General features: G+C 40.9%; 1 protein-coding gene across 5 annotated transcripts in view; it reads left to right on the top strand.

Moving 5' to 3' along the window:
- HIBADH (3-hydroxyisobutyrate dehydrogenase) overlaps positions 1-16,482 on the top strand; it is a 214,468-nt gene that overhangs the window by 92,032 nt on the left and 105,954 nt on the right. For all 5 annotated transcript variants that reach the window (XM_056519864.1, XM_056519863.1, XM_056519862.1 and 2 more), the window contains 2 exons: positions 3,470-3,579; positions 9,570-9,691. In XM_056519864.1, coding sequence (XP_056375839.1) covers positions 3,470-3,579; positions 9,570-9,691 — 232 coding nt within the window. The remainder of the gene's footprint in view (positions 1-3,469; positions 3,580-9,569; positions 9,692-16,482) is intronic.

Raw genomic sequence — 16,482 nt, 5'->3', positions numbered from 1 at the left:
TTTTCAGTTGAAGCAGAAAGGAACTCCCCGCTGAGCTTTTGAAGGGTACTAGGCATTCTTGTTACTTCGGACCGTGACTTCCACACAGTTACTTACTTGGCATAAAAGTGTGAAGGCATTGCCATCCTTTCCCCACAATAAAATGTTTTCCAGGACTTTCTTTTTACAAGTGCATACCTATTTTACGATGGAGTGCCCAGGCTTTCAACAAAAAAGAAAGTGCTCTACGTTTTTTGTTGTTGCTTTAAATGCTTCAAAAATGTAAAACAATTCATGTCATTTTTATCTGCAAACCAGATTCTACAGTGCCCAAAAATTCTGTAGAATTAGTTTACAATAGTAATTGGTGCTAGGATGACCATTGGGAGTTGAAACCGTAACTCTATGGAAAACCAGTAGTTGTGAAGCCCCCAGTCAACAAAAAAGAATACAAAATGAACACTGGGGAACTTTTTCCAAGGATCTCTCCCAGGATAGATGACAAGTATTTAATCAGTGGGTGACCAAATTTTGGGACCCCACCAAGCACAAGCGATGGGGTCCCTTGTAAGTCTGTGTTAATGGAATGGCTGTTAGCGAAGTGCAGTGCATGCACATGATTGGTTGGCGTCCCAGCGGTTGTACCCCACCAACCTCATACTTATCCCCTATCCTGTGGATATCGGATTAGTTTTAATCTTGGATAAATCCTTTAAATAGATCACTAATACATATAATGCAGTTTCCTCAATGCCCATATACCTGCTGACTGCCAGAATGCAGGGGGCACAGTGGTCATGCGGGCTCCCCGGATCACTGCACTTTTTTCGCATCCACTCAGGGAGATGTTGGCAGAGAGAGACATGGAGCCCAGCCCTGCTACAGCTGGAAAGTGTGTCAGTCCTGACCGCGCTGAGCGCCCCCTTAACCTGTAAAGACTCCCTGCAAATGCTGGCTCGGCAGCACAATCGGGAAGGAGCTGAGGAAGCGGCTGGTGCTGGAGGAACAGAGCAACTAAGTGAGTTCTATGACCCAGATTTATCAAACTTGGTGAGGGAAAAACCTGGAGTGATTTTCCTATAGCAGCCAATCACAGCTCAGCTTTCACTTTACCAGAGCTCGTTAGATGAGATGTGATTGGTTGCTGTGGAAAAATCCCTCCAGTTTTTCCTCCACAAAGTTTGATAAATCTGGGCCTATGACTTTGAGGTCCCGGCTCCTTCATCACCCATAAATGTGTACATAGGGTCAAATCATAAACTTTTGCTGGTGATGTTCTAACTAAATCTCCTCTCCAGTGCAGTCTTTTGTTCTGTTTTCAGCCCAATGGAAAGGCTAAGGTGGTTTATGAAAGGGGCTACTAATAGGAAGTCTAGAAAAATGCCTGCCTTCAAGATCACTACTTTATCTCCCTCATCTCCAGTCCTGAGAAGTTTCCCATACATCCGCATACATAGATGGGACTGATGGCAGCATCTCTTTACCCTGGACAATGTCTGGTGGTTAGGATAAGATTGCATTCACCCCACCGAGGCACGGAGGCAGAATTCAATTCCATGACCTGAACGAAGTAGCCTGTATCCCTTCCGTATGTAGGTTCCTGTACAAAACGCCTTCGTACCTGCCACAGTATTTAAAGTAATATAAATTCAAATAATTAGAAGAAAAAATCCTTGCTACTAACTTTTTTTATTTTATTTTATAAATCTGTCATGCCTTGATATAATGGAATCCTCACATACCAACATCTGAAAGAGCTGCTGGAGTATATAACTCAATTTATATGTTGAGGATAAGAACTTCTTCAGGGTCCTGTACAGTACACAGTTTACCCGAAAAATAATACGGTGCAACCTCACTTGGTGTCCGAAAGATCTGCTCCTCTTGGTCCAGGTAGAGAGCAGTACATATATTACTATAGAATGGTGCTACTAGAGAGCTGTGTGAACATAGGGGGACATTCATAAAAGTGTTTACCCATTTTTTCTTTCTTATATTTGTCGCTAAAAAGTCGCAGTTGCGACTACACATTTTTCTTTGCGACAATCATTCTTCAGAGCGAGAAAAGCAAAAATAATGACTTCAGCTTTTGTAAGCAACTTTCACAAATCAGCTTACGGTAGTTAGAGATTTATAAAATGAGAATGTCGCAATAAAGTAAAAGTTTGCTTACATTTACTCCAGGAAAATCCTGGCTTAACTTTCTTAGCGGTTATCCCGAGCGTGACTCGGGGTTAATTTTCCCTGCCAGGAGCGGTAACCCTGAGTCAGCTCGGGGTAGAATTGCAGCGTTGCCGGCCGGGCTGCACGATATATTGCAAAAGCAATCGAATCACGATTTTTGCTTTTTGCGATATAGCGATACGGCCCCCCCGGGAAAACATGCGATTATCTGCTCGGGTCGGCTCCCGTGGCGGGGGTGGCCAGAGCAGGTAAAGACAAATACTAAAAGTCAGTGTTTCCCAACCAGGGGGCCTCCAGTTGTTGCCAAACTACAACTCTCAGCATGCCCGGACAGCCAAAGGCTGTCCGGGCATGCTGGGAGTAGTAGTTTCACAACAGCTGGAGGCACCCTGGTAGAAAAACACTGAGCTAAGTGTAAAAGGCCACTGGGAGGAAAATAAAAAAACCTTCTATTTACCTTCTCCCGGTCCCTGCAGATTTCGTTCCCCTCCGTGCGCTCCGGTCCCTGCTCTCTTCTTTATTCATCTTGTAGGACCTTTCCCTTTTAAGCCAATCACCAGCTGCAGTGGTGTCAGGTGTCAAGCCAGTGATTGGCTGAAGGGGAAAGGACTTGTTCTGCAGCAAATACACTAGGTTTGAAATCTGCCCGGCAAACCTAGCGTGTGTTGCTGCCGAACAAGAAGGAGAGATGAATGTGACATGGAGGGAGGAAGAATGTGACAGAGGGAGGAATGTGACAAGGGGGAAGAATGTGACGGGGGAAGAATGTGATAAGGGACGGGGGGGAATGTGACAAGGCGGGATGTGACAAGGAGGGGGGGGGGAATGTGACAAGGCGGGATGTGACAAGGAGGGGGGGGGAATGTGACAAGGCGGAATGTGACAAGGAGGGGGGGGGAATGTGAAAAGGAGGGGGAATGTGACAAGGGAGGGGGAATGTGATGGGGGGGGGGGGGGGAAAGATGTGAAAAGGGCGGGGGGAGATGTGAAATTTCAATGCAAAAAATGGTACCACTTTTGGTACAAAGTTCCACACATAATCATACTGCCAGGGAGGTTAATAAAATACCTCACCCACTTTTGCTTACCTGTGGCAGATTTCAAGATTTTGCTTACGCGCGACAAATTTATTAAGGCAATGCAACATAATAATAAATTTGTCGCACGTAAGCAAAACGGCAGTAAAAAAAAAAAAACTAAAAACAAGAGGACTAAAGCAAGGTTTTATAAATGTCCCCCATAGCCTTACTGTGAATCCAGGCACATAACTGATATACTAACTGAAGGATTTTTTCTTTTTTACTAGATTGTGGATTCACCATCTGATGTAGCAGACAAGGCTGATCGAATTATCACCATGCTGCCATCAAGCTTGAATGCAATTGATGTCTACACAGGAGCAAATGGGATCTTGAAGTATGTTGTTTTTTTAATTTTTTTTCTTCTTGCTGATTTGACTAACGTCCTTCTATGTAATGTATAAAGCTTTTGTCATAACCTGTGTTATGTAAACCATTCAAGTTGTGTGTATACCAGCAATGCAAATGAAAGCTGTGCGTCATTAGGAGTCAGTATTAGGGTTAGTAATAGTGTTACAGTATATACAGTGTGTGTGAGTTATACAGCTACAGGCTGTTAATAGGCAGTATGTACCTTGATTCATTCACTGCCATGTTTGTAAAACATTTAGACCAGTGGTCTCCAACCTGCGGACCTCCAGATGTTGCAAAACTACAACTCCCAGCATGCCCGGACAGCCAGGAGTCGTAGTTTTGCAACATCTGGAGGCCCGCAGGTTGGAGACCACTGATTTAGACTGTTTCCAAGCACTCCAATCATCCGCTGAATAATGCAAATGTGCAGAATGTTCGCTCACGTTTTCCGGGCGGACATTCCACACATTTTACGGCCATGTCCTGAGACTCTGCAGTGTGACTTAGGGAAAAGAAGTTCTGTGTCACTGATGTATCCGTTACTTTACTTAGAAGGGACTCGACGCAATGCAGTGATTAGACTTCCCCCGCAAAGTTAGAAGCATCATGAGTAATGTAGTCTGCATTCAGAGAGGCATTTCTGAGTGGTAGAAGGAATCAAAGTGTCAGGCAACCCATAAATGGCACATTAGCTAAAATTGGTCCAAACAAGGCATACACAAGAGCTTCTGCATTATTCCAGAATACCCATGTTGCACTGTTTACGGAGTGCATATATATATATAGATATATATATATATATATATATATATATATATATAATATTATTATATTATAAAATATATATATATTATTATATTATAAAATATATATATATATTATTATTATAATATATATATATATATATATATATATATATATATTATTATATTATAAAATATATATATATATATATATATATTATTATATTATAATATATATATATATATTATAATATATATATATATATATATATATTATTATATTATAATATATATAAATATATATATATATTATTATATTATAATATATATATTATTATATTATAATATATATAAATATATATATATTATTATATTATAATATATATATATAATTTTTTTATAAATTTTTTTTCTTGCACATTTTATGAAAAAGTCGATTTTGTGTTGCCATAACTAGGGTTAAAGTCACACTTTGGTTATGACCTCCATCACAGGCTCTGTCCAATGCAGAATAATATGAGCTGAATGGTCTATTGCACAGCAGGTTTGTCTGATTTCCATATCACACACTTTAGCAGAGAAGAAAAACTTCCCGTTCATGTTCAGTTACTACAATATATTCAGAGAGCGGAGCTCCGATGCTTAAAAAGTTAAACAGATTTGTAAATTACTTCTACTAAAAAAATCTTAATCCTTCCAGTCATTATCAGCTGCTTAAGTTGAGTTGTCCTTTTCTGTCGGACAACAGTGCTCTCTGCTGCCACCTCTGTCTGTCTCGAGAACTGCAGAGTAGGAGAGGTTTGCTATGAGGATTTGCTTCTACTCTGGACAGTTCCTGAGACAGGTGTCATCAGAGAGCACTCAACAACTCAACTTCAGCAGCTGATAAGTACTGAAAGGATTAAGATTTTTTTTAATCAAAGTAATTTACAAATCTGTTTAACTTTTTGGAGCCAGTTGATATAAAAAATAAAATGTTTTTTTTTCCTGGATAACCCCTTTTATTGATCTCTTCCATAGTAAATACATCTAGGCAAAATTATTGCTTCACAATCAATATACTCTGACCAAGTGTAATCGCATTCTAAAATGTGTGTCTCCAAAGGGATTTGCCTCCACCCGGCAAAATGTTATCCACAAAAATAAATAAGCACACACATGCATACATTTGCCTAATGGCTTATTTGTTGCTTCATAGCTTATCTATTTTTGATTACAAAATTTAGGAGATAGAACAAGTATATTCACCCACAATGCACAAATGATCCACTAGCCATCTTCACACCATCAGCGTCTCTTGGCCTCCAGATACATGCAAAGAGTTCCCATAGAGGGGGGGGGGGGGGGAGCGTATCGTTAGTAGTTGAGGGTATCCAATGATATAGAAAAAAGGTATACATTTTATTGAATAACAATCAATTTTAAAAAGACATATAAAAAACACATAATGGTACAACAACAGAGCTCGGACAGATGAGTGGAGGGTAGAGGCATCAATTGGATATAATAAAATATTGCTCTTAGAAAATTATATAGGGCCATATATCGGATCTATGCCTGATAGTAAAATCCTTGAAAAGAAAGGGCTAGAATAAATGATGAGTAATACAGAAACTAGCAGCAGGTATTACCACAAAAATGTGTATTGATGCTATAACACGAACATGGGAAAAGGGTAGTAACCACTTTAAATATCGCTCAGTATCAAAAAGAAGCTTCCGATTAAAGACATTAAGATATAATGAAACAATGGAAAATCATGCACCCTAGAGAGCAATGCCTCTTACCTCCTACCCCAAATGCGTTTTCGCAATGTGGCTTCGTCAGGGGACCCCCTGACGAAGCCACATTGCGAAAACGCATTTGGGGTAGGAGGTAAGAGGCATTGCTCTCTAGGGTGCATGATTTTCCATTGTTTCATTATATCTTGATGTCTTTATCGGAAGCTTCTTTTTTTATACTGAGCGACAAAGTGTTGAGTGTTGTTGGCGACCATAGGACATTGTACTTCAGATGGCCTTTAAACACATTGGGTAATTTAGTTGAGGGTATGTTGTGATGCTACTCCTTCCATCTCCATGGGAACCAGACAGTTTTTTGTTCTCAGGCATATTGTTAAATCTGTGCACCCAGCCTTATGTGTTTACACACTATTCTTAGGTTAAGTCCTCCATATTTTATTTGCTCAACAAAACAGGACTGTGCTACAGGGTAGAGGCTCAGCTGTTTATACGGCACTGTTGGTGTAAATAATAACTCTATAATAACTCTTTATATATAGCGCACACAGATTCTGCAGCGCTGTACACTCAAATTGGCCCCTGTTCTCATTGGGGCTCAGAATCTAAACCTATCAGTATGTTTTGAAGTGTGGGAGGAAACCGGAGTACCCGGAGGAAATCCACACAAACACAGAGAGAACATACAAACCCCAGGACCCCAGCGCTGCAAGGCAACAGTGCTAACCACTGAGCCACCGTGCTGCCCAATGATTGTGTAAACAATGATGCTGCTGCCCCTTCAGTCTGCCGAATGATGGGGGTTCCTGTAGAAGGGCCCCCCCACTGATGAAATATTGATGGACTATCTTAAGTATTCATTCATTTATTTTGAAATATTGACTATGGTACTTGGGGACTAAATTATATGTATTTAACCAGGCTATCGGTATTCCCGAGCGTGACTCGGGGTTAATTTTCGCTACCAGAAGCGGTAACCCCGAGTCACGCTCGGGGTAGATATCGGAGCTGGCAGCGGAGTCTCCTTACCTTCTCCTTGCGATCCAGCGATGTCCCCACTGTGATTGCCGGTGAGAGCCTGGGCGGATGCCTCCGTCTGACTTCCTGGTTCCGTCTCTGTGAGCCGCAGAGGCTCATGGGGGCGGAACTGGGCGGGTAATTCAAATGTTTCAAGCATAAAAGTGACACACACACATAAAGTTAGGTGATACAGTGAAATCCTGTCAGATTACATTGTATCACCTCAAATTTGAAACAGTATCACCTCAGATCATCCTACACTTCCCTGCCTGCCCTTTTTGCTGTAATTTCTGCCAATAAATTTTTTTTTTACCATGGCATCAAAGCGTCACTTTAGCATCTCCAAAGCGGGTTTGGATCAGATGAGTGACAGCGGCAGCGACACAGAGCCCCTCGCAGAATTGAGCGCCAGCGATAGCGATTCGTGGCAAGATTCGTCATCCGACTCTGACACCGACCAGAGAAGTGGCGACAGCGACGATTCTTCACCCGAGCTCAGTGATGTGCGCACTTGGTGCCCTATTGATTTCGGTATGGATGAGGTACAGCCGCCAAGATTTCCGTTTACTGGATCACCTGGGATGAAGGTAGACGTTGAGCACAATGATCCTTTGGCGTACCTAAAATAATTTCTCACAGATGACGTCATTGAAAAGATTGTCACGGAGACAAATCGCTACAACGAGCAGCAATCCGCTACTCTGCATAGCAAGTTTTCCAGGAATAGAAAATGGGAACCGGTGACTAAAGAGGACATCTGGAAGTTTCTGGGGCTAATACTTCTTCAGGGGGTGGTGGGGAAACCCCTGCAGAAATGGTACTGGACTACCAATAAATTGCTGGCAACCCCATTTTTTGGCACCATCATGTCAGAGTACCGATTTTCCCTCATAATGAAGAATTTGCACTTCACCAACAACGAGGAATTTGATGAAGCCACACATCCAGCGCCAAAACTCAAGAAGATCTGGGAAGTATACCAAATGATCCTAAAAAATTTCCAGCAGGCCTATGTGCCAGATAGAGACATCAGCATTGATGAAAGTCTGATGGCTTACAAGGGACGCCTCAGCTGGATTCAATACATCGCATCCAAGAGAGCACGGTTTGGAATAAAATCCTATATGCTCTGCGAGTCTGCCACTGGCTATATATGGAATTCCGTCATATACACCGGTAAAGGAACACAATTCAACCCCAGGTACAGCGGCTATGGGATGGCAACGTCATCAGTCCTTACACTGCTTGAGCCATTGCTGAATCAGGGGTATTGTGTGACAACGGACAACTTTTACACATCGCCTGAGCTGTACGAGTTTCTGCTAAAACACAAGACTGATGGATATGGAACCGTTAGGGCCAACCGACGTGACCTGCCATCTATGTTTGCCAAGAAAAAACTGAAAACAGGAGAAATGGTTGCCTGGCAGAAAGGAAAGATGATGGCAATGCGTTGGCGTGACAAAAAAGATGTGTGCCTAATGAGTACAGTGCATAACACCTCCACTGCCATGGTCCACACAAGAGGTGGGAAAGATGTCATGAAGCCACAACTTGTGATTGACTACAACAACACCATGGGAGGAGTCGATAGAGCCGATCAGGCGATGACATTTTATCCGGCTATGCGGAAACAACAAAAAAAAATATTACAAAAAAATCTTCAGGCATCTCCTGGAACAATGCCTCTGGAATGCCTATATACTGCACAGAGGAAAGAGTGACAAGCCTCTTGTTCATTCTGACTTTATCTGGAAGGTGGCGGAGCGGATTTTTGTGAACTACCAAACGCCATCAGTGGCCGTGAACAGATCTGGACGTCGTGCTGTTGACGTTGTCAACCCAGAACGCCTGACTGGTCGTCACTTTATGGATTACATCCCGCCAACCGCAAAAAAGGCAGCACCTACAAGGATGTGCGTAGTTTGCTGCTCAAAGCGAGATGAAAATGGAAAAAAAATCCGAAAGGAAACCAGGTTCCATTGCCCTGATTGTGATGTTGGTCTATGTGCAGTCCCATGTTTCAAAATTTACCACACCCAGGATGTTTACTGAATTTTCTTTGTTTGACAAATTTCATTATTTATTACATTATTGAATAAAATTATATTATTTATTAGATTATAATTCATAATTTTATGTTTCGAACTTTATCACATCTGAGAGTACTTTTGGTCAGGTTTAAGTAAGTAATTACTGGCCTACAATACATAACACCAAATTTCCATGCAAAAAAATGGTACCACTTTTGGTACAAAATTCCTGACATAATCATACCGCCAGGGAGGTTAATATATTGGTTAATTTTGTTGACCTCTGTTAAATATTGCTGTATTTCCAAAATAAATGTATGCTGGAGACATAGGAACGAGATGTTGGAACTCGTGTTATGCGTAGGGCATAGGCTGTTTACATTACCTTGTGCCAGTCTCCTTTACAGAAGTGTTTTTTTTCTCGCCCCTTAAACGTAGGAAAGTAAAAAAGGGATCTTTACTGATCGATTCCAGCACCATTGACCCAGCAGTGTCAAAAGAATTAGCAAAAGCAGTTGAAAAAATGGGAGCTGTGTTTATGGATGCACCTGTGTCTGGTGGTAAGTGTTTGCATAGTGATTTTTTTATTTTATTATGTCTTTTTTTAATTTTTATTTTTTTTTTTTTAACTCTTCTGTTCTTTCATACATTAAAGAGAACCAAAGAAAGAAGTCCAGCGTCCAAAACTCGGAGGATAACGTTTATTTCACCAGATGGCACATACAGGAACACAGGTACAGGTACAGTGACGCGTTTCGGCATTAAAACAAGGCCTTAGTCATGGCTAAGGCCTTGTTTTAAGGCCGAAACGCGTCACTGTACCTGTACCTGTGTTCCTGTATGTGCCATCTGGTGAAATAAACGTTATCCTCCGAGTTTTGGACGCTGGACTTCTTTCTTTTGTTCTTATCTGTTGCGGGCAAAGTCCACGCCCGGTCCGTGCGCACCTGGGGTGAGCTGAAGCATTCTCTTGTTTCTTGCATTAGAGAGAACCGTCACAATGAAATTGTTGTTGAATCTACTAATGTCATATTACAGAACAGGATCTGCTAAGCTCATGGATATATAGTTTGGTCAAAAAGATTCAGCAAAACTATATATATGTATATGATCAACTCCACCTGCTCTATTACATGATGCTGGCGGATTAGATGTTCAGTGTGACAGGTTCCCTTTGGAAAATACTTATCATTTTGGTGGGGTTATGGATGCTCTGCCCCTGTTATTTATGATTGAATCATAGACTATTTATTTTAAAACCATAGGCTGGATGCTCAAGGTGAGAAACAAAGCGGCACATCGCTCAAATTAGCTCTTTAGCCCCTTTATTGTAATAGCATTTCCCGACCAATGTGCATCCAGCTGTTGCAAAACGGTCAGGGCCTGCTGGAAGTTGTAGTTTTGCCACGGCTGGAGGCACACTGTTTGGAAAACACTGTAATAGGTTTTTTTTTTTTTTTTTTTAGTGCCTGGAGCCCCAGTGATAATAAATAAATAAATAATGTAGCTAAAAACATTAAAGAAATGTTTTTAATGCACATAAACTTTTTTTCCACTCTCAATCTACTAGGCTATCATAAACTAATCCTATATTTTCTGTGCACTACGATCTGCATTCTGTCTAAATATAACCATCCACCAAAAGTCATACTAACAAATAAAAAAAACTACACTTCTATGGTGTTTGTTTTTTCTTCTCTTTCCCATTATTATTATTATTATTATTATTATTATTATTATTAATATATATAAATTTAACATTCACTTTGCCTTTACTTTTATCATGTGTCGCCAGAAGCATGATAATAATAACTAGAGACGAGCGAACTTACAGTAAATTCGATTTGTCACGAACTTCTCGGCTCGGCAGTTAATTACTTTTCCTGCATAAATGAGTTCAGCTTTCAGGTGCTCCGGTGGGCTGGAAAAGGTGGATACAGTCCTAGGAAAGAGTCTCCTAGGACTGTATCCACCTTTTCCAGCCCACCGGATCACCTGAAAGCTGAACTAATTTATGCAGGATAAGTCATCAACTGGCCGAGCCGAGAAGTTCGTGACGAATCGAATTTACTGTAAGTTCGCTCATCTCTAATAATAATGTAGTGGTACACAAATAAATTATGCTCCATGCATGAGTTATGCTATTAGAGCCAAGGAACGGATTAAATCCAGTCCTGTAAGAGAAGTAAAACCTTTATGAATATACATATTTAGCGATCACAAACACGATTGGTAACATGTTGATTTTATGGGGCACTATGTAATTGGCTTGTACTCCACCGAATGTTCCCATAGGAACATTGACAAATGGCAGAATTCTCTTCACCTAGTTAGGAGCAGTGCTGCATACAGTACTATGGTATGTGCTTTGCTGTTTGCTGGGTGAATCTACACTACACTTGGTGAGTGATGATGCATACATAAAGAGATAAATACATATCAAACATAATTGATAATGGGTATCATATATCGGTGTGTGTTCCCCCTACTTTTTCCCAAAGAAGGATTTGTTTCTAATATAAAGGGGTACTACCCTGGAAAAAAATAAATATATATATTTATATATATATATAATATTATAGCAAAATCATCGGTAGTTGCAGTATCCTGTAATACCTTTTTTATTGGACTAACAAGATTTTGTAGACAAGCTTTCGGGATTCCTCTCTTTATCCAGTCAAATGCTTATGACTTGATAAAGGGAGGAATCCTGAAAGCTTGTCTCTACAAAATATTGTTAGTCCAATAAAAAAGGTATTACAGGATACTGCAACTACCGATGATTTAGCTTTTTGCATCACTGGACTAATATGGCTACTCCTAACTAATATATATATATGTATATTTTTTAATCAACTGGGGCCAGAAAAGTAAACAGACTTGTAAATGACTTCTATTAAAAAATATTAATCCTTCCAGCACTTATCAGCTGCTGTGCTCCATAGGAAGTTCTTTTCTTTTAAAATTTCCTTTCTGTCTGACCACAGTGCTCTTTTTTGACACCTCTGTCTATCTTAGGAACTGTCTGGAGCAGGAGAGGTTTGCTATGGGGATTTGCTCCTACTCTGGACAGTTCCTAGAATGGACAGAGATGTCAGCAGAGAGCACTGTGGTCAGGCAGAAGGAAATTGGAAAAGAAAAGAACTTCCTGTGGAACATACAGCAGCTGATAAATACTGGAAGGGTTAAGATTTTTAAATAGAAGTCATTTACATCCCTTTCTCATTTATTCTTGCTCTTCTCTTTTTCTTGTAGGAACACTTGTGCCAGACTAGGTGCTGATTTTTTATTGTCTGCCATGTATGCCTAAGTGTTTATTGTTGTCATGTTGGAGTCCTAAAAGACTAGTGTTACTGCTCCTAAAATGACTTGTTGGCCATATTACCTGTCTATTTCTTTTGGGCGCATGTGCACCACATATTTTGGCCCCTTGGTCACTTGCAGATTTACTACTTTGTCTGTTTAAAATCTTTAATAAACTTTACTATTGGAAAAAAAAAATAATAATAATTTACAAATCTGTTTAACTTTCTGGTACCAGTTGATAAAAAAAAAATGTTTTCCAGTGGAGGTTACCCTTTAAGTCCCACACTTATAAGACATGGAGCCCATTGGTTTGTGTATTTGCTTAGAATGTTCCTTTTTGCATAAATGATATCAATGCAATATACTTAATTGAATTTGCCAAAATGTTCCCTTACAGTACTGAGTTACATGTCTATCCAGTGCATCACTATAAATTTTGAAGAATAATTAGGTTGTTTCAAGGGGTAATCTGGCCCCAAAGACATCTTATACCCTATCCAAAGGATAGGGGGTAAGATGTCTGATCGTGGGGGTCACGCTGCTGGGGACCCCGCGCAATCTAACATGCAGCATCCACCTGGAAGCACTGCAGGAAGGGCTGGACGCTCTGTGTTATGCCTCCCGACCATGGGGATGGAGTATTGTGACGTCATGACTCCGCCACTGTGTGACGTCGTGCCCCCACCCATAGACTTGCATTGAGGGGGCGTGACATCACATGGGAGCGGAGTCGTAATGTCACAATACTCCGTCCCTGTGGTCGGGAGGCATAACACTGAGAGCCTCCAGCGCTTCCTGCAGTGCTTACAGGTGGGTGCTGCATGCTAGATTGTGGGGGTCCCCAGCGGCGTGACACCTTTAAGTTGATCGAAAGATACGTCAGCTACGTAACTGAGCCTACAGTGGCCCAGGTGAGAGTACATTGTAAGTCATACTATGTAAAACGGTGACTTTTTAAAGTGTCTGGTTTGCAACAGGCACACATGACAGTGTCCAAAGGGAATAAAATAATTACAAATATGTGATTTATATAAAAATTTCAAACACAGTGCTTTATTATATAAATGTTTTGCTTTATTGCGTATAAGCTCTAAATGGGCACTGTATTTTCAACCGACTTAAATAAATCGTCAGTATAAGTCAATGTAAGAAATTGCATTTATGAGCCATTTTTCAATTTTTTTTGCTCTTAAAGGACAACTGTAGTGGAACACTTTTATATATGCCCGGGCCTCAAAAATAAACAAAATAAACTTATACATACCTTCCTACGAGCCCCCGTTGGTCCGGCACAGGCCTCACGGTCCGGCAATGCTGACCTCATTCAACTTCCTGGGGAAGGGGACGCCGCAGAGCCGTCGGCGTATCAGTGGCCGCAGCGATGTCCCGCCCCGGCCTATGATAGGCTGAGCCCACTGTCATGTAAGGAGCTCTGGCCGGCTTCTTACATGACAGTGGGCTCAGCCTATCACAGGCCGGGGCGGGACTTCGCTGCGGCCGATGATACGCCAACGGCTCTGCGGCGTCCTTATTAGTACTTATTACGTTCTGTGCGTAATGACGGGCGATACAGGGGCCGGAGCACCGTGACATCATGGCTCCACCCCTCATGACATCACGACCCGTCCCCTTAGTGCAAGTCTATGGCAGGGGGAGTGACTACCGCCACGCCCCCTCCCATAGACGTGTATTGACAGGGGCGGGCCGTGACGTCACGAGGGGGCGGAGCTGTGACGTAACGATGCTCCGGCCCCTGTATTGCCCGTCATTACGTGCAGAGTGATATCTCTCTGCGCAGTAATGATAGCGGGGTGCCGAAGCGGGGATCCCCGAGGTCCCCAGCAGCAGGACCCCGGCAATCTGACATCTTATCCCCTATCCTTTGAATAGGGGATAAGATGTCTAGGGGCGGAGTACCCCTTTAACTTTGTGGCACCAGTTGATTTAAAAAAAATAAATAAAAAAAGTTTTTCACCAGAGTACCCCTTTAATTCAGACTATATGCCCCTCTTAGCCCTATGATTAATACATTCTTAAAAAAGGAGAGAAAAAAATATAATATATATATATATATAAAAAATTTGTAACAAAACAAAATGGCCAAACTATCCTACATTGCATATGACATTATAAATCAACATAATCATAAATTGTACTGCAAAAGGTAAAAAAGACGGCAAACAATACATATGTATGAGAACAATGTGTTCCGTAAAGACACTATGATGGCATATATTAAGAAAAATACTTTGACGTTTTGACATGATGGCATTTCCGTCTTTTTTATTTTTTTTATTTATTGCATGAATTTCGCCGTGAATGGAGGTCTAGTTATAGATGAAGAAAATAAATAACCTGTTCCGATAATATTTAATAACGCTTTTCTTTCACTGATGGGTTTAGTTGCGGTATGGTTCAGCGGGGAAGCAGCTGTCTTTGTATCTGACAGACATGTTAATTAGTAAGGGACTGCAAACAATTAATAACTCTGCCGCATGTATCTTTAATCTCTTCTAATGAAGCTAATTAGTGGGATAAGCCGGTGTCTGTGTCACTTTATGTCATTGCGGGTGACCCCCTTTAATCTGACGGCGGTAATCTTTGCCCATTTGTGACCCAAAGAGATAAGGGATGAGTTTCTATTTCTTTTTCTGCCTCTAAGTGAGGGGGGAAACACAAAAGGCAATAAATACTCTTGACCAGAACCATTAAATTGAAAAGCTGGGATTTCTCTTGGTCTTGACTCGGAGCTGTTTGTTTATCAGCTGGCGCCTAGTCTGGAGCTGAGAGCTCAAGATTTCTATCTGCTTCAGAACTTAGGAGAATTTCGCAAGGCACTTTCATTTTAACTTTAAGGTAACTTGAGTTTATAGCTTTGGCTTTAAAGATTACTAATGATTTACTCATTTCCTTGCCATTTAACCGAAGTGGACTTTTTTCCCAGGAAGGGATCTGTGTTTATTTAGGGCTTTTGTCTGCGGAGGGATTAAAAGGCGGCCCACCTACATCGTGAACTTGATGGCAATAAAAACTCACCAAAACACACCATAAAAACTTTCTTACCATGGCATTAATTATACAGTGTTGAACTGCTAAGAACCATGTTTTATTCATACCTGAACCATTGTAGAAGGTTTTTTTTTTTTTTTTTTCCCATCAGATGACCTTATTCTTCTCGGTGTATATACTGACCTCATCCTTTTAACAAATGATGGGATTATAATGCATATATCATTTGTATGCATGTGTACAGATTGGGGTGTTTATATAGTATTAATATACAACATTTACATAACATCCAAATTCAAGTCAGGTTTTTCAGCTGATTAGCAGTTGAGCCAATATGAAAACCTAGGACACATGCTCAGTGTTTTTTAGGTTATACCACAAGATGGCAATACATTCTAACATCCTTGGGGTAGTAAATAGATGACAGTAGAGTTGATTATAAGGTTTGTATTTTAGGTGGAAATTGTTAATAGCTTTTAATTTGTAACACAAATCGATCAGTCCTTTTCAATGTATTTCTTTTATGTTTCATTCTTAAATGACATTTTAAATTTAAGGGTAATAGTATATGAATAGGTTTCATTTTAACAAAGCAGTTCTGTATTGTAATTGGTTTGAACCATTTCATACACGGACATACATTTGGTTAGTAAGTAAAACCAATAGTTCTGTATCAAAATAAGGTACCGTATTTTTCGTCATATAAGACGTTCCGGCATATGGCGCACCTAATTTTATAGGATAAAAATCTAGAAAATAAAGATTCTGAACCAAATACAATGTAAAGTATAGGACAGTGATCTTCAACCTGCGGACCTTCAGATGTGGCAAAACTACAACTCCCAGCATGCCCGGACAGCCGTTGGCTGTCCGGGCATGCTGGGAGTTGTAGTTTTGCAACATCTGGAGGTCTGCAGGTGGAAGACCACTGGTATAGGAGGTAATACTCGCGTGTCCCCGCCGCTCCGGACCAGTCACCGCTGCTCTGGATGTCGCCCTCAATCGCTGTCGCTGCATCCCTGGTGTGTCCCCGTAG

This window comes from Hyla sarda, chromosome 5 (genome assembly GCF_029499605.1).
Source record: "Hyla sarda isolate aHylSar1 chromosome 5, aHylSar1.hap1, whole genome shotgun sequence".
NCBI lineage: Eukaryota > Metazoa > Chordata > Amphibia > Anura > Hylidae > Hyla > Hyla sarda.
This window is presented reverse-complemented; position numbering and strand designations above follow the sequence as displayed.